We start from the raw sequence: 21,106 nt of genomic DNA, 5'->3' as shown, positions 1-21,106 counted from the left end.
AAATTTAATACGTAAAATTAGTCCCAGTGGAAAGTTTAATCTCAGCAGTTGGTATACATGCTTTGCTGTTTTCAATTGTTTCGTCATTTCGTTGATCACGTGGAAGTAAACATGGTTCGTGACAAGTTAAAAAATTCCTCTTTCTTTTATAAGTTTAAACTTGGATATAGAGCAGCAAATGTAGCAAGACGCATTTATAATGTATGTAGACAAGGTGCTGTTGCATCTCAACATCTGTTTCGTAAGTTTGAACGCATATACTCATTCAATTTCTCATTTTCGATGACAAATGGACTTTGTGAACTTGGCTCGTCATCTAACGATACATTTCCTTCTTTGAGCCGTTTAAACCATTTTTGTGCTGTCTTCTCGCTAACAGCACCTTCCCCACGTACACTACAAATGCATCTTGTTACATTTGCTGCTGTATAACCAAATCTAAACACGTAAAAGAAGAAGGAACGAATTTCTAACTTCTAGCTGTCTATATTTACTGCCACGCGACAGCTATATGTCAAAACAATTGAAAACAGCGAAGCATGTATACCAACCACGAAGATTAAACTTTCCACTGAAACCAATTTCATACATTACATTTACCAATTACTGCACGAAATTCGATTTCTTGTTATTATTAACGAATAAACATCACGACCTTTTTTCGATACTTGATAGAATTATAATAAAATGAATATAATTTTATATTTGCTAGTTATTTGGTATATTTACTGTATTCTATTTCTTTGAGATTCTAATTTGTAATTTAATTTTATAGACCACCATATTTTACTTTTGGTTTAAATTCTACATTACTTAGAGCTTTAAACTAAGATATAACAATACCTTAGAGACTACTATGCTCTTAATTAATCAATAGAGAAAATGTAAGATGCTATCTATAATTCCAGCTGTAATTACATCAATTGCCACTGTTAATTAATCCTTTAATTTGAAACCTGACTATAGCTTAAATGCTCCTATGCCCTAATCTTTGTTTAATCTTGGTAAAAAACATAGGATATAGACGTAGTTGCAGTAATTGCTATTAAAGTTTGATGCTTCAATTTAAGATCATATATCTTAGAAAACATTTTTATCTTTGGTTTAAATTTTATAAAACAACTTAGTGTTATAGATGATTTCATAAATTGCCATTGATATTTAGTAGTTCAGTTTAGATATAAGAGCTGTAGTATGAAGATTCCACTATATCTGAAAGATCTTCCACAGGAGAAAAAATAGCGCTAGTAAAATTATTTCATCGACCATAAATATTTATCTGAATCCGAGCCAACAGCAACATACACGATTTCGTGCATCGCTGTCGCAGATCGTAGATCAAGCGGCCGAGATATGGCGAATTGATCGTGCACGTCGTCTACGGACTATAATAAACGTCGGTTTAGCAATATTCGCCTGTCGACGCGCGCTCCTCTGCGTCTAAGTGCCGCCTTTTTCTCGAAATTCTCTTCTCGATCTCGTCCGCGACCTCTTTTCAAAAATATAAATTTTAATTGACGCACGACAAAATGAACGACATTGAAATCAGACAGTAACTAAAATTTCGTTCAAGTAAATGGACTTCCATGTAAACGAAGTTCTATTGCATTCATCAAACTCATAAAACTGTCAAAATTTTATTAGAAATTTTCAAGCCTATATGAACATGCATAACAATGTGTTTCAAACAAACAATAATAACTAGACTGCGGATGTTTATACAGATTCATATTTTTGTTAAGAGAATGAAAGAAATGAAACTTAAATTGACTCTTATATAACGATTATTATATTTCGGATATTTAGTCTTACGCGTTATGTACGCATCTTGTGCATTTTAGCATCTTTAAATTTCCCATAAATGCATAAACATCCATAGTTTAGTAATACAATTTCACCGCGTCTATTCCAGTAACAGTTTCGTTCATTTACACTTACCCCAAAGTAGCAAGCACCATCTGCAGGAGGACCTAGCAACAAAACATCACCAGCGTCATTTAGATCCCACGACGCGCCATAATTTCCTTTTCACCGCTTCTATCTTCATCTCGCATCAATTCTCTTCCATCCAAGAGACCGTATAATGGAACGCGTTAAATCGAGCGAATCGCGAGCTCGCCGTATACAAAAGGCGAACCGGCGTATCGGGTGATTAATTTCGTCCGACAATTAACGAGTCCGGCGAGAAACGGGCACGCGCGTGAAAAGGCCGAAGGAAGCGGGTAGAGACCAGAGCCAGGATTCAACCCTCGAAACGAAGCTTCGAGGAGGCCATTTTTTGAATGGGAATCGAAACGAAGCCGGTCACCCTACGATTGTAGTCATCGTGTAGGAAACGGGGCAGAGAAGGGTACAAAAGGAGCGAAATCTTTCGGGTCTGTACGTCTGCAGGACGAACGGTTTCGCGCAGCACCATTAATCTCCGAGACAATAGTCGCTTCTACGAAAAACTGAACTGCGGGCCCCGTAGGTTCGATGAATAAAGTTACCATTACTAAGGTAATGTAAGAAAGTAAACGACGGCAGTTTTACCTGGATCGAACTTTTGACTGTTGCTTTTGGGTAGCTATGGAGTGAAGATAATCCGGATGTCGAGTGCGAAAGCACGTTTAGTACGTTCAATGTTACGATGGGTGTTCTTTGTTGATTCAGTATTCAGCAAGTAATGCCGTTGAATGGTTATACGTATTTCAGTTTTTAATAGAGTACCTTAAGGAAGATAAGTAAACTAACGGATAATGCGTTGAGATAAGTATTATTGTTTAAACAAAAGATAACATCGGCCAATAAACAATGTAGGTTGGATAATTGCATTTTAGTAGAACCGAATGTGTTAATGTGAAGTATACATAGTAGAACTTTTTTGTATTTGATATATTGTATATTTTTAATACATTTCCTTCTTTTAAGTCTTATCTACAGACTATGAGAGGGCTCTGAGATTTCATTTCATTAGCATAATCCAGAAAAAGCTTTCATAAGAACCTCTACTATATGTAAACTGATAGAGAAAAAGAAGGAAAAGAGAGAGAAAGAAAGAGAGAGAATCGAAACGGTCGTCCTGCGACTGCAATGCAATTTAAATGAACCTGCGTTCAGGCGTGGACAGCATGAGGGAACACGAGTGTATACGCGATTTTACAGCGCGCCACGAGGTGTAAATAATGTCCAGCCGCTCGGTACCGAGAGGCTCGGTAGAGACCTCGTGATCCGAAACGGTTTACGACCTTCCGGCGCCTCGGTCGAGACACCTGCCCGCACACCTCTGCCCAACCACAACGCGATACACACTGGCGATTCTTGAAAATACTTCCTCCTCCTCCCCTGAACGTTCTTTCATTCAGGTAAACAGTATGGTTGGTGAATGCCGACGGCGAATGCTCCATCGTCGGTCCTTTATCGCAATGCGTCGTGGAATCTGGAATTTTTCAGACGATAACATGCTTATGCATTTTGTACTGGATGAATGAGTGTTGGTAATAAGAATGAAAATTAAATGAGTTTCAAGGATCTAAGGTTAAAGAGTGCGCGTATGTGAATGTAGGGTGTGTTAACTTTAATGTAATAGCCAGTCCATTAATATGTTTCTTTTACCAAATTTTTTATTTTCTAGAGAAAATATAAAATAATTTCGAATCCTCATCTTTTGAGTATTAACATGAAATGATCGAAGTTCATGCAAAAGTTTTAACTATTAAAACTTCAAATTTATCAAATAACTAGCACTTTGAATAATATTTAACCTCTTAACCTACAACTACGGGTATAGCCCGTGGTACAATGATCGGGCCGAACGTAAGTATTACGAGCATAGCCCGTAGTAGATGATGGGACCAAACGTAAATTCTCGAACGTAAATCGTAGGTTAAGAGGTTAAATGAATAAATCATTGACTGATGTAATCCTTTAAGGTTACATTAACGGTATTTGGTTAATAGTTCTTTAAACTGTGAGACTAAAAATGAAATGAAAACTGCGAAATACACATATGCAGCTTCTGCAGACGTACATATATCATTTTTCGTATACAGAAATATATTAAATAGTAATGTTTTGAAAAGAACACAAACACGTGTAGGTAACCGCGCCACGATTGACATTCCTCTCACAGCGCCGTCTGAATGATTTATCGACGGAATTCGCGCGCACTTCTCGAAAATACAGACGCAAAGGGACCGCGATCGGACGCAGTCGCTCTGCGTGTTTCTGTTTTGACCGAGAGCGGCTGCATCCGCTCCACTGCAATAAGTCGTCGGTGCGCCTTGGATCCAAGCCAGTTACGCAAATTTCTGAAATCGAACCCGGCCCCAGACGGACAAAGGGCCCTCTACCAGTGAATTTAAACAAACAGGAAACGACAGCCCCGATTGTTTGCTTTAGCGTGACGTAATTACCAAATAATAGACGTTAAATTGCCTTTGTGGATTAATAGGTGAGGTTAGGATCAATGACGGTTTGACAATGGTTCATTGCATATGATAGATGTCTATAATGATCACTTAAAGGATACAAGCACACTTTTGAATAAATATAATGCTTTCCTTAAAGTCTAATTCTATAGGAAGTTTCTTAAATGATAGTTGATGCATTATGCAGTAGATCATAATGTATGTCTACTATGGTTCAATAGAAAATATTTTCCTGTGATTTTATGAATAATAGTTGAATAACTAACTACTAATTGATAAACTGTAGATGTTTATCAAAAGTAATTAGTTATTATTGAAAGTAAGAAAGTAAGTCATTGAAGATTTGTTTCAGTATCTAATATAATATATTCTTATAAATTATGTATATGCATTTTATATATTTTTGTACATTCATGTTTCCCATAAATATTTGCAATCTACTGAATAATATTGGCAATTTACTTTTCTGTGTAGTTGTGTAGTTTGGGTTAATTAAAAGAAATGTTTTATCATGTAAAAATAAATTTTCTTCATTTCCTTTACTATTTAAGTATCCAACCTGTTGATTTGTCGGACGACACGATGAACGTTATCCGACAACGGAACAACGACACGATGAGAAGATTGGAACACGCTTGAATCCGATTAAATACGTTCCACGCGTAAAACCAATCGACCATTAACCCTGTCGATCTCATTTTATACGCTGTCATGAACCCAGGGCGACGCGACGCGACGATAGGACAACAAACAAGTGGATCAGCTGTCGCTTATTATGTATTCCTGCAGCTCATCAGGATCGACCGATTTTGAGACCAAAATGATTTATTATTGTTCATGGCCGATCTATTCACAGCCTCGCGAATCTTTAGTCCCAACGGAACGAGGGCGGCGCCACGATCACTTATATGTATTTCGGGGATATCTTGCGGTCGTAATAACCGTAAGGCAAACTTCAATCTCTTCCAAGGACCCGCAATGATAAATCTGCGTGTTGGATATTCCGAAAATTCCCTACCAAAAAAATAATCTACGCGTAAAAATATAACAAAGAGAAGTTATCTCGATCCAAAATGTGGTTAGCTCTTCGAACGAATCGATGGAACATTATGGTTAATTGATATGCATAAAAAATAAATCAATCCAGAAAGTCTGCATTCAAAAGCCTCATCTCCACTAAAGTAACGTCGAGCAATTTTTTGTTACAGTTTAGCTATTTTTTGAAAAAGTCACCGCGTGTTACAGAATGTTGTTTCAGTGTGGATAAAATAATTAAGTAAGTTACTGTTTGTTGAAAATATTTTGGAATATATAGCAACTAAAGGCGACAAGAAATTCTTTGATGTTGCTTTAGTGGAAACGAGGTTTACAAATCATATAAAGCAAGATAAGAAAAGGTTCGATACATATGTAATGTATAGAACTTGAATAGGAGAAAAGTCCTCTCAGCGATAGTGTTGTTTTATTTACGACGTCCAGACAAATTAATTACTGATAAGCGATCGGAATAAAAACAGTTGAGCGCTGTCAGCAATGAGGTCAATTAATTACGACGCCCAAGAGGAAAAATTTAAATGAACACAGACCTGACGTCGTGTCTCGTTGTCCCTGTTCCTTCTTTCTTTTTTTCATCTTCCTTCTGATCGATAGTAAACACTAGGTTCTGTCGCCGTCGCGTTAAATAACTACACGAGTCACGACTTTCGTCACCATGTAAACCAACAACCTAACCAAAACATACGACCAGGCACCGAACAATTTTTACACGTTTACGAGGTTATGTACACTTCTCGCGTAATCCTACATACTTTCGGTTAACGATTTTTTCGTATCTCGTTTGATCACGCGGGTATCAAGTAATAACGGTGAAAACGTAAACAACGACGCAATTTAGTCCACCGTAATTGTATTGCAATCATGGTAGCACCGTCAAACAACATTACCATAAACATCGATGGGAAAGCAGCGCGTGCGCCGACATTCGTTGTCCTTGTCCCCTTCCGTACGACTTAATTAAAGGACTCGAATATGCGTAACTGGCGTCTCCGTGTGTCGCAATGATAACCTTTCGTTCGAAAATCGATGGCTAATAATGTTCGTTTATCGTTCTCAAACCGAGAATAAACGATCTCGGAGCTACGTAAAGTCGTGCGTCATAACATCAACCATAACCTCGTTCTTAGACGCGGCTCGAAGATTTTGGCGCACACTGGACCGGGCATTACCATATAGGCTTCCCAGGGGGCGTCGCTGCGGAATCTGTGTCATGTCGCGTAAACATACTACAATAATAATACACTATAAATACGCTGCACTCGCTAAGAGAGAAAGAAAGAGAGAGAGAGAGGAACAAAAAGTGAAATACTCACCGTGGAATAGAGAAAAAGAACATGCATGCAGGCGCCGGCGCCGCCGGACGAGTACATTACACGCGCCAAGGAAGTATTATCCATCCCACGTATTCGACGTACTAGTATCTTCCCTCTTTTTCCTACTCGTTTCTCAACTAATCTTGCCACCTTCGTTCCTCTTTCTACGTTTTCCACTCTCCCGCTTCATTTGGTTCTTTCAAACACACGTTCCCCGTCTCTCTCACGCTATAGCTCTCTACTATCGTCACTGTGCTTCTTTTTCTTTCTCTCTCTTCCAACCAACTCTTATCTTCCTACCTTGTTTCGCTCACCAATCTCACCGTATCCTCCTAGTGTTTTTTTCATTTGTTGTTTGTTCGTCCTTCTCTCTTTCTCATTCGCTAGTGAATATTTATTTGTCTTACTTCCTCTTGCTGCAGGGGCGACTTACTCTCACGTTCCTCACCAAACTAACCGGATCATGGGCGCCGTCCGTTGTAACTGGCTCGGTTGAACGACCAACCGGCTCAATCTCATCTTTCTGTTTCCCCGCCCTTCTTATTTGTCCCGCAACACCCATGCCACAGGGCGACGCTCGTTAGACGTGAAATCGATCTTAATTTTACGTGGAGTCGTGAACGGCCGGCGCGAAACCGAGCCCTGCATCGCGTCGTGGCATGTCCACTTGTCACGGGTGTCTCGGCGTCGTTCGATTTAGAGATATAGTGTTAAGGCTCGTTTTTAAGAGGAGCTCAACGCGACGGGATGAAAAAGGAGACGCGATATTTATGACAGCCGCGACTCTTTTCCTTTTCTTTGCATCCATCGTCTCCCCTCCTACAACTTTCTTGCGGGGAGATCGCGTTACGCATAAATCATCGACGGAAGTAAGATAAAGTGGCCGTTCGTTAAAATTTCGTTTTTGATAAACTAGTTTCCGGACAGGTCTGCCTTCACGAATTGTGAGTTTCCTTTATTCCGTTAGTTTTCTTTAACTTTTTGCAGGATTAGTGTCTAAACTCGGCAGAGAAATCTATCGTTGCAGTGGATCACTCGAGAAGGGGAGAAAAAAGAAATTTCGAAGATATTTATAAGTATGTACACGCATAGTGTGTATTTGAGAAATGAGCATGTATGGCACATAGTGGGGGTGTTCAAGAGCAACTATCTGATTTCGATCAAACTATAATTGCTCTATTCAACTATATATTTTTCTGTTGTATACAATAAAATTGATATATTACAATCAACAATATCTTTTACATAATACGATAATCCCAAAATATTTCAATGATACGAACCTCTTTCTTTCTAATCTAACCTTCGGGTCTATTATTATGTGGGCATAAATGTATATCATTGATATTACCATTAATCATACTCGAGGCAGCTAATTCTACTAGTAATTTCTATTGCGAACTACAACTACCTGTTTAGTTTATTGCGTCTCATGCTAGGCTCACGTTTTTTCAGCCGAGCTGTCACTTCGTGTCTAGAATTTATCAAACTAATCCGATAAAACGATAGAAATCGAGAGCAACCAGGGCAAATTAGAACGCGGTCTCGGGTGTGGAGACATTAACTAATCTTAAGGAACTCTTTTACTAATTCATATACACGTAATACGAAGTTTCTTAAAATATATTTGTCATTGTATTATTGTATTATGATTTATATGTTTATTTTTTCATGATAAAATCGCATTTCTCTATAGTCATAACCATCACATTGTTAGTAACGCAAGTATGAAACAAATATAGCAGCGAAAGGAAAAGAAAGCTCACAGTCCATCACAAACGTCAGGCAGTCATAAGTCATAATTGACCAGCTTTCACCAACATTTCACTCGAACAATTAATTAATCATACCTCTATATGTTTTCACATCACGATTGAAAACTTGTAATTGCTCATAACATGATTAGAGTAGAGAGTGTAGAGAGTAGAGTATGGAATCAGAATTCCTAGTCTACACATCTATTTATGTATAGCCTATAAAAGAGTGTAACTTTTTAGAATGAAACATAAAAATTAATGTCGCGTGGTGAGAACTTAGAAATCAATGACGATTACATAAATAAATAACATAAAAGTTATAAAAAAGAAGTAGAACAGCAATTTCTTCTAAAACATATTCTATTATTCTTATAGTACAAGAATCACATGAACATTTTGAGACCAGCTAATTCAATGTATTATCTAATGGTCGGGGAAATAATAATATTTTAATTGAAATTAAAAAGTAGCAAGCTAGTTTCTAATAAAAGAGCATCTAACTATCTTTCGAAATATTATAATTAGATTAGCATTATGAAAGAGAACTTCAGTCATGCGAAAAAAGTATATAAGAAAACATTAAATTAAAGACTTTCTTGCTCTCCTGACGTCAGACACTGTCAACGACTTTTCCACTATGCCTCCAGTACATAAACATGAAATACACGTATGTAAATAAAGCGTTTTTAATACATATGCATAATCGGTCTATGTACACACCCTGCGATCTCCAGCTCTACGTATACAAGGCAGAAATATTCGCCCTTCTGCATCCGCAAATATACGTTCGCGCGGATCTATTAGTTCACGGCTCTGGCCGCGCATATGCATTCGCGTATTCGCGTATGCTTCGTGTGATTTTCGCACGCGGTCTGTCGTACAGTAACGTTAGAACACTTTGAACTCCTAGTTCCGTCGCAGATCTTCTCAGAATTAGATCGATATATCCTTCGGACATAAACGATCGAACGATGTTCAAACGAATTCTACAGGGAGACTTAACCTAAAATCACTGAACGATCGATGGTTTCCGCCGAAAGTAAACTATGAAGAAAATTAATGGGGGTAGTTGGTATCACTGATAACAAAGTACAGTTATAGTTAATTCTAAGAATGTAAACCTGTCAATATTTTTATCTAATATCTACAGTTATATCGTAATGAATGGAGAATTGCTTTAGAAAGCTTTTAAATATAAAAGGTGGATTCTTTGATAAAAAATATTTTTGTTTGGTTGTTCATTCTTTGTTAATTAATAAATAATAAACACAAAAAATAATGCAAGTTTACAAGTTTGCTAAGTCTATCTAGGTGGCGCCACGTACAAGCCCATGCGTATGCAATGATCTTTCAATACCGATTTACTCGAAAACGAAGCTTTCTATAAAATAGTACTACTCTACATCTTCGACTTATTTTTTTATATATTATAACCTCTCACTTCTCCATGATTCCGTCTAATACTTACAAATAAGAGAATGTAAATAAACTCTCTGAAAGAGCAATTCTTTAGCGATTAATTTAATAAGTAGCGAAATAAAATTGACGATCGCAAATTCATTCCAGATGCAATTGCATCACCGAATTTCCACGTGAACTTATAAATAGAACATGCGTATCGTGACCCGTTTTGAAAGGAACTGGTCAACAACGAAACGGACGTAAGTTACGAGTTCGCGAAACGTCGTCTAAAATCGTCGTTATTGCAGTTGACTGTACGCACACGAGGTATTATTCGTCCCACACAAGCCCGGTCGTTACCGCGCCAATCCTTCCTCGCTGTTTTTGAGCCCGGATACGTTTCAGCTCTTGCTTGTGCACGTGTTTATGTAAATGTTCCCGCGTACGCATCGAGTGACTTATACCTATAAGCGCATCGAAACGTTATTCACATTGCGCGAACGTTAAGCCCGTCGACGCTACGAAAAGTCGGAAGTTTTTGTGAACGAAAGTTATCCCTCGAAGGATCCAGTAGGGGCTCTTTGCGAGAGAGCAGGGCGCACGTGCGAGATCGATGGTTCGTAACTCTACCAACACGTACTAGAGGAATGTTGGAAGACCGCCGAGTTCGTCGTAAAGTACACAATCGAAATTGACTGGCAATATTTCAGGGACCGTCGACAAGGATTTCGCGAACCTTTCTCCCCAAGAACTTTATCCAGTGTTTCATCTGCCTTCCAGATTCTTGTTACGGGACTAGGGAGTACCGATACTCTTTCAGATTCCTCAATGAGATGCGGGATGTTTCGAGAAAACATACTTGATCGATGAGTTATTAACTATAAACTGGAATAAGAATGCTTATATGCGTGTAATACAAATATGATAGCAAATTCCTCTAACTACATATATATTTTTTAAAAGCTAGAAGTTGTTAGATAGTGTAAACAAATGAGGTTAGGTCATACCAACGTGAAATTGATCATTGCTTGATTGTAACGAACAAAAATATTTAGAATAATTCCAGATGGGCTTAATTTTAAAGAAGCAATCTCAATAATCGTCATCCAATAATACTTTCTAGAGACGGTCACAGTACAACAGCAGAATTTATTCCCTCATCCAAATTCAGCACGTCCGAATAGATAGCCCATATCAGTAAATTTGGGTGAGCGACGTGAATTACGGGACTGTAAAATGAATTTAAGCGTGGTACGTGTGGCAAGCACATGTCGATAAATCACAACGCCTAAGTTCGATCGTGACGCGCGCGAAATTGATACCGAACTCGTAAACCTATTTCCGCTTTTTGCGTCCATGAAAATACTTCGCTCGTAAACCGCGCGATTATAAATAGTTTACTATTTCAATGGCGACAATTAACGATCGACCAAAGTACGATGGAAAGGCCGATTTTCATCGAACGATCAACGCCATGAAAATGTCAAAGGCAACATGCAGCAGGGAAATATTTATTTCTCTGACGATCACCTCATTAATCGGATTTGCATGAGTGGCAATCAGGCGTCAATTAATAGCTGAATTATGCGGCATTCCTGCACGCCGTTAGAATTTACCTACATTATACACCGATCTCGCGTTCTCCACCACCGATACGAGTCTTATAGTCTTTATGTAGCACGCCACCCACACACGCGGTCATTATCGGCGCGCGAACGCGACGCGATCCAACATTTTACGGTGCATACACGTCGACAGATGGGAATGTTGGCGCCATTCTCGCGGCATTATGCCTGCACATGTACAGTGGCTCAGGAAAGTATTTCAACAGTTATAGAATCTTTATATATATATATATATATATATATAATGTACTATACAAAATATCTTGAAATTAGTTTAGGACTAACGTGACATGACTATGACTCCCGTGATTATATTGGTCAAGTCTGAACCGAATCTGAAAATGAATACATATAGAAGTTACAAAATACTTACGAGCATACACGAACAAAAGTTAACAAAGTATTTGAACAGTTAATTATTGATTGATTGACTAGTAAACCACAATATTTAGTAAGAAGATCAAGAATTTTACAAGATAAGTTAGTCGATATTTTTGTTCGTTACTGTACATTCCTACATACCATGGCTGATAATGGCAAAGTAAAATTTCTAAAATCTTGTCTGCAATTTGACAACCATACGTAATCGCAATCTCCACTACGATCTCGCCATGAAAGTCTATGGTGCATTAGATATCATTGTATTTTTTCTTAAAAGGGACGGGTCCTAGTAGAAAGTAAACATTCTGTATGAAATTTTGGTATCATTATAATAAAATTTCAGAAAATATTCAAAAGTATGAAGTTTGCAATGGACAATTATTACTTTACATTTGGTACCAATAGCTGTAATAAAATATTTTTTAAAATACTTAAGATCATATATTCAATTAACCAATTCTAATAAAAATATTTTTTTACCGAAGTAATGTATTATTTATCATAAAGATTTTATTCTACAAAATTATTCGATGAAAGGTTCATTCATTTGACAAACTCCCACCAAGTACAAAACTCGAAAAACCATCCCCTTTGGAATCTCGCCTGGCAGCGCAACAACAATCTAGCCACGACTTGGAATAATATTTTGCCAATGTCCGAGGAAATTGATAACCTGGTGCCTCATCGAAGGAAAAACACAGACGGCCGTGTAAACTCAAACAGTTTATCGTACGGTGGATAGAGGGCCCGTGAGTTTTCAGGAGCCACATTTTTGGCAACGTCATGAAAGCGAGGAGAAGATGGCGCGTTGATCGTGAATACGTCTCAACCGCGCGCCACAAGGAAAAAGTTTTGCCAAGCATATCTTGACAATGAAATGCATTACGCTCGAAGTTTTTATGCTCAAAGGTCGACTAAATTTCAACACGATCTAAATATAAGACGCCATCAACAACAACGATCGCACGCACCGATAGACTTTTACATTCGATGCTAGTAAATCTGGTTTTCATCGTTTCTCTTTAAACTCAATACATACGAGCAATTCAACACCGCAGTATTTGAAAATTATAGAAGAAAATATGATAAGTATATTCCTGTTAATTTTCTAATTTTAATGTTGCTTTATGGTAAGATAGGAGAATTTCTACATAATTAAAAATCGAAACAACCTCTGAGGATCAAAGATCTTTCAAAAGTAGTTAATACTAGAAGGAATGAAGAAACAGTTCAGCTCCAAAACCAAATATGCATATTGACAATTTTGATAACATGGGATTTCCCTATAAAAGAATTGTAAATGTGATTTATCATATTCTTTCCCCGTAGTCTGTATATACTGAGACGTGCTATACTCTCTTTAAATTTCATGTTAAAATAGTTGAGAATTGTTTCGAGGTAATACCACAAAGTGTCAAGCGACGCGCGCCGTAGCCCACGTTTCTATTAACATCTATGGCACGATGTTTTATCATGCTCTACACAAACCTATGAGTAACGTGGAAAAAACGTTTAGTTATTTAAAATTTGCATATACCCGATGGAATCTCAATTTCTGCTCGTAAAGAAAAATTTGCTGAAGAAAGAGAAATTGATTAAAAAGATTCATATCCTGTCCTACATCTCTGATGCATTACGCGTACGTACACGTGATAACCTCGAAGTTGTAACGATAGCGTTGAACGTACGTACATAGCGAACAATTACCATTTACCGAAGGATTTTCGCTTACCTTGCTGTCCGTAATCGACGAACTTTTCACTTGCTATTTGTTATTCGGCGATCAACGATATATGTGGTGATTGTTGATATACGTGAAGAAGTGAGTGCGCACGCGCGCGCGCGCGATCCGAAAGGCCGCGATGACGAGTTACGAACGCTTGGTTATTGCCGACGAGAAGCCTGGCGCCGTCTGCGAGACGTATGTATCACAAACAGCTTCGTCTGACATTCAATACTCGTGATCGTTACTCTGCAGGTTGTTAATAATTCTAAAAATATAAAGGAACACCGGCTTCACGCTGTTTCACAAACCATATCTACGTCTACATTCCAAGCGTAGTGCATAGTTACCATAAACGTAAAAGATAGGAAGTTACATACGTAATAGATACTAAGATCAGTGACCCTAATTTGATCGATAACGCCATCTTTTTTTCCTAATCGTAGCTTCTGATCAAATAAAAACCAAAAGGCATACTGAAATGATTGTTGCCACATATCGATTTAAGCGTGGTATTGGTTGATTATGATGTTAATGATGAATTTTATAGTATAATTTTCTTTTTATAACTGTAATTTTTATCTGACAATTTTCTTTTATTTTTACTCGTAGGATATGCTGGCATCGTTTTGCGGAAAAGGTAGAGACATCCTGTACGTTAATTAATTACCATTTACTTTTAAAACGAAGTTAAGGAATAGTATTATATTATACTTTTATCGTGTAATAATAATCTATGTAGGATTTTTAAGCTTTGTTTCCTTTCAGTATCTTTATATGAAATTTGAATAAATTTTCCTGCAGAAGATCTACTTTCCACTAACTTTCACCTTGTATCGCTAATATAAACGTTTCATAAAAATATTCGATTGCCATTGTAGATCGTGAATTCTAACCAATATAGATATACATTCGATTACACGTATTTCCTATTTATTCTGAATATCATTTATCTAAAGATCATTCCTTGAGTATATCGATATCACTTACATATATTATCTGTTCTTAAAACGTTGTAATTGTAAGTGAGATGCTTTATCGTCATATAAGTTTCGACTAAGAAATTTGAGATATAAGTAAAAATAAATGAATTTCGAACTTCAAAATGATTCATGAAAATTGAATTTTCCTTCAAGGTTGAAATGGTTTTATTTTCGTTTATTTACCAAACAAAGACTTAATGAAACCGGATTCACTCACACTCGTGCACATAATGTACATTTGAAGCTAAAAATGACAATGCACCGTATTGAGTACTTACTCATACACCGAAGATTACGCGCGCGAGAATGTCATGACACTGAGGTCATGCATAAAGGAGCGATGTCATGAATGCAACTTATAAGTATTTAACCCATTTATCGTTGTTACGATGATAACACACATATATATATATATATATAATACGTAAGTTTTTTAAATATTGGTTTTTAATTAATCTGATCGGTAACTAAAATAACGTATCGTGATAGAATATGTCAAGCAAATTAATACACGCTAAAATAAGTAAAAAAACAAAGAAACATTCATCTGTTTACAGTGCTATAGAGTTCTATGCATACATTTATAATTAATGAATTAAACACAAAATACGCAGCGGTTCTAGTGTATAATTTCTTCTACGGTTGTTTGTGTTTTTTTTTTCAATTACATTATTTCTGTATTAATGAAGATGAATGAACGTACTGAAAAAAACAATGATTTATGATGAAAGCATATCTTATTGCATAATGAGTCGATCGTCTGTATCGGTAAAAAATCGGTATGATACATTTTAAATATTACGTCCTTTATTTTTGTTCTGCAGAGTTGGAGCTGATACTCGTTATCAGGCATGGACCTATCCTCATTAAAATTCCTTTTATCTTTAATCGTTAAATATACACACGTTATTAAAGGTCGAAAAAATTTGCCATACATAAGTATTCTACTATGTACTAAAAAAATATTGTAATTTTTTTTTTAAATTAAAATAGAAGTCTAGAAAACTTGTAATTTATCCATAATTAATGTATCGATCAAGAAAAAGAAAAGAAGAAAAGGGAAGAGAACTTAAGTTGCTAAATGAAACATGCGGTATAGGCGGTGTGCAGTCTTTAGTAATTAAAAGGGAAAAGTAATCGTGCTTGTCTAACTGAAGTACCATCGTCTGAATAAAGGGGATGCATGCAAGGCTGAGCATGAAGCGACGAGGATAGAGATGTGTTTGTTTTCGTCCAATGTAAATAATAATAATAGTTTCTATGTCATCAGCGTCCATATATGTGCAGAAATTCCTTTATCCTTGTCATTCCTTGCACAGTATGCATGCACCCCGAAAAAGAGGACTTTCTATCAATTCTATTCGATAAACCAGCCAGAACAAAAACAAACTATTTTAACGGCAAATAACATATAGACTACATAAAGCACAATTACAGTATATTTCACAAATCGTTTAAACATTCATATATAATTATACGAATCTTCGCATATGACGGAAAGGCGATTTGATCAATTAGGGGAAGATTATTTTGTAAAAACAATATATTTTTAAGGACAGGAAAACATTAGGAGATTGAAGGACTTTGCGAAAATGGCTTCATCTGGCAGACTGCCATGCCAGTTTGCATTGCTGGCTTAGAAATTGCGAGGCCTATCTCTCTTTGCTGCGAGAGGTTCTTTCCTAATTTTTTTTTTTACCTTTTTTTTTTTACTTTACTCCACATTTTTTCATCTCATATTTTTTCCCATTCGAATTTTTTTTATCTGCATTTCCCGCCACGATCGATGCATAATTTCGGAATGTTGACAATATTCTAATTTACCTTATCAAGGTGCAATAAATAAATGATATCTCTTTTACACTGAGATATACATGGTTGACTGACTGTTTTAATCGCGAGCAGGTGAAGGAGGGTGCAATTACAACACCTGCTGATAGTCACAAGCAGTAAGACAACCATTTTGCATAGTTTTGTATTGTTTTTTTACTTTTCTTTTGTCGACGTATACCACTGAAAACTTAAAAAAATAGAAACAAACTTTTGTAACTAGAAACAGTAAGTCATTGCACCGTCAGTTACCACTCACTGCATTTTTTCATGTCAACTGATGGGCCGATGTGACATTTGTAATGTAGTGGACAGAGCAACATTCTCTCATCTATTGATCACATTTTTATCATCGTATTTATATAATGTAATGTACAATATGCAGCTACATTATGATAATCAGTATGTCCAACGCATTCAAACTGACAACACCGTGGGTACTTCACTTTTTTGTTCTTAAGTTTTTTTTCCAAAGATATTCAAATTATTAATTAATCAAAGTGTATTGTATGTTTCAGAGTTAGGTACTTTAATACAATTACTTCCAAGTTTTCCACTTTTCTCGTGGTATCTCTGTGTAAAAAGTGTAACTATAATGCTAATATAATAATAATTATAATAATAAGTTGCACAAGGCAATAGTCTTGTGTGGCCGTTAGAATGTGTGCTTCCGGCCGATTTCCCCACTCCCCTCCCCCCAAAAACTTCCTGGCACAATGACAACTTTCGACAATCTCCACCCTCCACTTCGAGATCAAAAAGATCTCGCGGTTTGCACTTAGTGTTACCTCTGTTTATATTATTATTCTTTCATGGGGGGGATAGGTGTGCAGCTGATTTTATGATGTTAATATAGCAACTGAATGTTGACAGAATAATGTTCCAATTAGCGATTGGCATTTTTGAGCTGATTAGAGAGCCAATCGAGGCCCTCGTAAAGTCCGTCTCCACTTGTGGCACACGTTGCTTGAATGTACCAATTACGATTACGGAGAGAGTGGAGTCCCAACTTGTCGGTAATCTCTGCTGCATTCATTGCATTTGGGAGATCCTAAAATATTAATTAGTTCATAAGTACAACCTAAAATACATAACTTATTCGTTTAACTTATTTTTTTTTAATTCTATTGATAAAGTCTATGCACTTGACATGAGTAATATGTAATGTTTACATAACAAATGTTATATGCTATCAAAATATTCTATGCTCTCATATAACACAATGAAAAAGATACAACTCAGAGCATATTAGTAACTCAGGAACTATACTCACTTGTTTGTTAGCAAATATAAGAAGTACCGCATCTCTAAGTTCATCTTCTGCCAACATTCTCATCAATTCTTCACGCGCTTCACCGATACGTTCCCTATCATTACTGTCAACGACGAATATTAACCCCTGAAAATAAAATTAATCTATGAAAATAATTTTACTAGAGGTAAGGCATATTTTAAGTAAAATGTAAAATAAACTATTATGTCTGTATAGATAATAATTTTTTACACATGGAGATGCAATTTAATCGTTTTCAAAATGAGAATTTAATTAATAAATTGCATACTTGTGTATTTTGGAAGTAATGTCGCCAGAGAGGTCTGATTTTGTCCTGACCACCAACGTCCCATACAGTAAAACTTATATTCTTGTATTCAACTGTTTCTACATTGAAGCCTAAAATTTACAATATTTATTTAGTAAACTATGTCACTTGATACACAATACCATTTCTTGTATGTATTAATATTTATATATATATAATATATGCAATAATAAATAAATATATACAATATAAATTATAAAATAAAAAATATATATATATATATCATTGATATTTAAGTAAAAGAAAAATAAAAACAAAACCATATTTACCTATAGTGGGAATTGTAGTAACAATTTCCCCTAACTTTAATTTGTATAATATTGTGGTTTTACCCGCTGCATCAAGGCCTACCATTAAAATCCTCATTTCTTTTTTGCCAAAAAGGCCTTTAAATAATGTTGCAAACATATTCCCCATGATTAATGCTGATTATGTAAATACCTAGAATAATAAAACACTAGATTAATGTACCATTTTGTCATATACACAAAATAAAATTTTTAAAAATCATAGATCGAGAAACTAGAGAAAGTACTAGATTAAATTATATTACATAAAGCAAACAACATAAACAATTTAATTTAATTATATCATAATGAATTCTTTATTCTTCATTCTTTCACAACACTAAACAATATTTACATATGTATATACAAAATATATCTATATCTTATTCAAAGATGTGCATAAACATGTGAATGCTTAATCAAAAAATGATTAACATGGGTAAGAGCATCATTTGCAACAACACGTAATAATGAAAGTAGGACATTATCAAAACATAATTATCACGAAATTGGTTTTTAAAATTAGTCGGAAAAGATATATGCCCGACATATGCAAGAATACAATGTACATACGATCAACGTGCAATAATATATATCGGGCTCAAAATTGTTTCGAAATAAATAACTTTCACAAAACGAAATCGATCGAAATAATGAAAAAACTCAAAACGCGTGTACGCGAGTACACGAAAGACACGTTTCGTGGCTGAAAAATAATATGAAAAATTATGTACGTAGACGGCGGTGATAAGAGTAGAAACATGCGTAAAGTGCTCCAATACGCTGACACAAAGGCCGAAAAGCTAACCTGCACATTTACAGGCTAACACGCTTAACAGTAATCAACGAATATTTCGAACAATGTTAAATTATAGACTTTAATTAAATTGAACTGAAATAAAGAAAAAGAAAAAAAATATTATGTGTAGAAGCACGCACGAGATGCTCATGCTGCCCGCTTATTGATTCTCATTTTAATACATCGCTATGATTATCGGAGTAGCATACCGTGTTAAGGATCACTCTTAGAGCGTTTCACACTGGTGATCTTATTCACTTTTTTAAAATCGTCAACAGGCTACCTAAAACGCCAATACCGTGGTATTGCGACAAAGGCGGAAGATATTGTGCGGTTTGCGAAGCCACTGCGTACACCCGGTTGTCTGTCACCTTCGACCTACTCCCCAGCGCAAATCGTCGAAAGGTTCCCCGCTCAAAGTTCCATTATATAGAAACGTCGTCTAATTATTGAGACTCGCCCGTAATGTCACGTTGCTTGGTATAAGCCACTTGCGTTACTTACGTTTTCAGTAAAAAAGATTATATTCACGGGAAACGATAAAACATAAAACCAACACTCTCGAAAAGTACCGTATGTCAAAATGGCGGACGTGGAAAGGATTCATACCTTATGCCACGTATAGGGCCCACAAAATTCTCCGATTGGCTAAGCCGGTCACGTGACCGAGGAAAAATCTTCGGTGATGTATCTACAGTACGCTAGGTGGCGATACAGTAAGAGAACACCGGTAAAGTCATCAAAAATTCCGAAAGTGTGTATAGGTGAATAAGCGTGCTCACAGTCGTATGCACAAGTCTGACAACTATCGTGGTGGGGGCAACGCTATTAGTGAAAGCCAAATGTTTCTCGATTTGTCCGCTAAACAGTAAAACACAGTCAAGAGTTTGAATTGCATATGTGTAATATAGCGTAGACACGCGAGTGTATAGTAACTATGTTAAGTATACTATATATGTATATCAGCGGATGTATAAATATATATATATTGTTTTCTATAACTTCTAGATCGTAGCGCCACTATGGCTAGTGGTTGATTTATAAAGCACACATTATGATGTTAAGAGTCTTACCTCCACTGTGGGAATTGCTACCTGTGTATACGACTTTGGACGACGTGGACGTGCTCTAACACCGTTGATGGAAAGGTCCACGCTCATGAGAGTGAAAATTCCCTTTTTCTCTTCTTAATTACCAATTCCAATAATGTAATTATGTCTTATCAATGATTCAAGATCATGTAGTACGAAGTTATACGGTAGTGTATCCTATTACGTATATTATATATATTTATTTTTCTGTGAAAGAATTTAATGTATTTTGTGCTAATTAAATCATAAATCATGGTGTCATGTGAATATGAAAAGTAAATGATCAGAAGTAATAAATAGTAGGTTATGAGCAAGAATATCAATTTTTGAGTGCTAGTATGTTTTCAGTTTATATATTTCGATTTATGTAATAACTGCAATTATGTTATCGGTATGAATGTTTATGTTCTCTTTTGCGCATTTATCATTTATTAGAATAGTATTAACGTTACTACTAATACCGCTCTGTTTTATTTTAACTCTCTTTCATAAACTGTTTTTTATTTTGTTAATGAATCATAATTTTTAAGTAGATTTGTAATTATTTATTCTTTTATACACCGGGAGTATGATATTTTTCATCCAATGTTCCTTCTCCGTAAAGTTGGCATTCTTCTGTATTGTATGGGATATCTGTTAGTATTTCTAATGTTTCAACTAATTTCCCTGGTTTTCTGTAAATATTGTAGTCATTGTACAGTGACCAGCATGGTTAGTGATAGAATATTTATGATTAAATTATATTACTTTGGTTGAAAAGCAACCGTGATTGTGAAATAACAGTCTTGGTAGTTATATTGACTTGACACTGTTCCATGCCTTTTATCAATCATAAATTCTTCGGTTTTGG

General features: G+C 36.0%; 2 protein-coding genes and 1 long non-coding RNA gene across 9 annotated transcripts in view; 1 reads left to right on the top strand and 2 right to left on the bottom strand.

The window, feature by feature from the left end:
- Positions 1-13,809, bottom strand: part of LOC100650440 (dorsal-ventral patterning protein Sog) — a 100,750-nt gene extending 86,941 nt beyond the window's left edge. Inside the window, exons 1-3 of one of the 6 annotated variants that reach the window (XM_048407515.1) lie at positions 6,779-7,063; positions 6,635-6,691; positions 1,939-3,418 (exon numbers count right to left, since the gene is read on the bottom strand). The gene's annotated coding sequence lies outside the window, so the exon portion shown is untranslated. The other 5 variants (XM_012309976.3, XM_020863618.2, XM_012309978.3 and 2 more) reach the window with 5 other exon arrangements.
- Positions 13,730-14,413, top strand: LOC125385445. Its single transcript, XR_007224740.1, has 2 exons — positions 13,730-13,863; positions 14,278-14,413. It is a non-coding gene; the product is annotated as an uncharacterized LOC125385445 (long non-coding RNA).
- Positions 14,414-16,069: 1,656 nt separating this feature from the next.
- Positions 16,070-19,800, bottom strand: LOC100649927 (ADP-ribosylation factor 1). Of its 2 annotated transcripts, none has more exons than XM_003396323.4 (5): positions 19,670-19,800; positions 18,349-18,520; positions 18,041-18,150; positions 17,752-17,877; positions 16,070-17,529 (listed from the first exon to the last, which is right to left on the bottom strand). In XM_003396323.4, exons 2-5 carry the CDS (start codon positions 18,494-18,496, stop codon positions 17,365-17,367), a joined length of 549 nt encoding a protein of 182 aa, XP_003396371.1. In that variant the 5' UTR covers positions 18,497-18,520; positions 19,670-19,800; the 3' UTR covers positions 16,070-17,364. The 2 variants fall into 2 exon arrangements, with proteins under 2 accessions (XP_003396371.1, XP_003396370.1); XM_003396322.4 differs by having other exon boundaries at positions 19,375-19,793.
- Positions 19,801-21,106: the final 1,306 nt, after the last annotated feature.

The sequence above is a fragment of the Bombus terrestris genome, chromosome 7 (genome assembly GCF_910591885.1).
Source record: "Bombus terrestris chromosome 7, iyBomTerr1.2, whole genome shotgun sequence".
Lineage (NCBI taxonomy): Eukaryota > Metazoa > Arthropoda > Insecta > Hymenoptera > Apidae > Bombus > Bombus terrestris.
The sequence above is the reverse complement of the archived record's forward strand: the minus strand, read 5'-3'. Positions and strand labels throughout refer to the sequence as shown.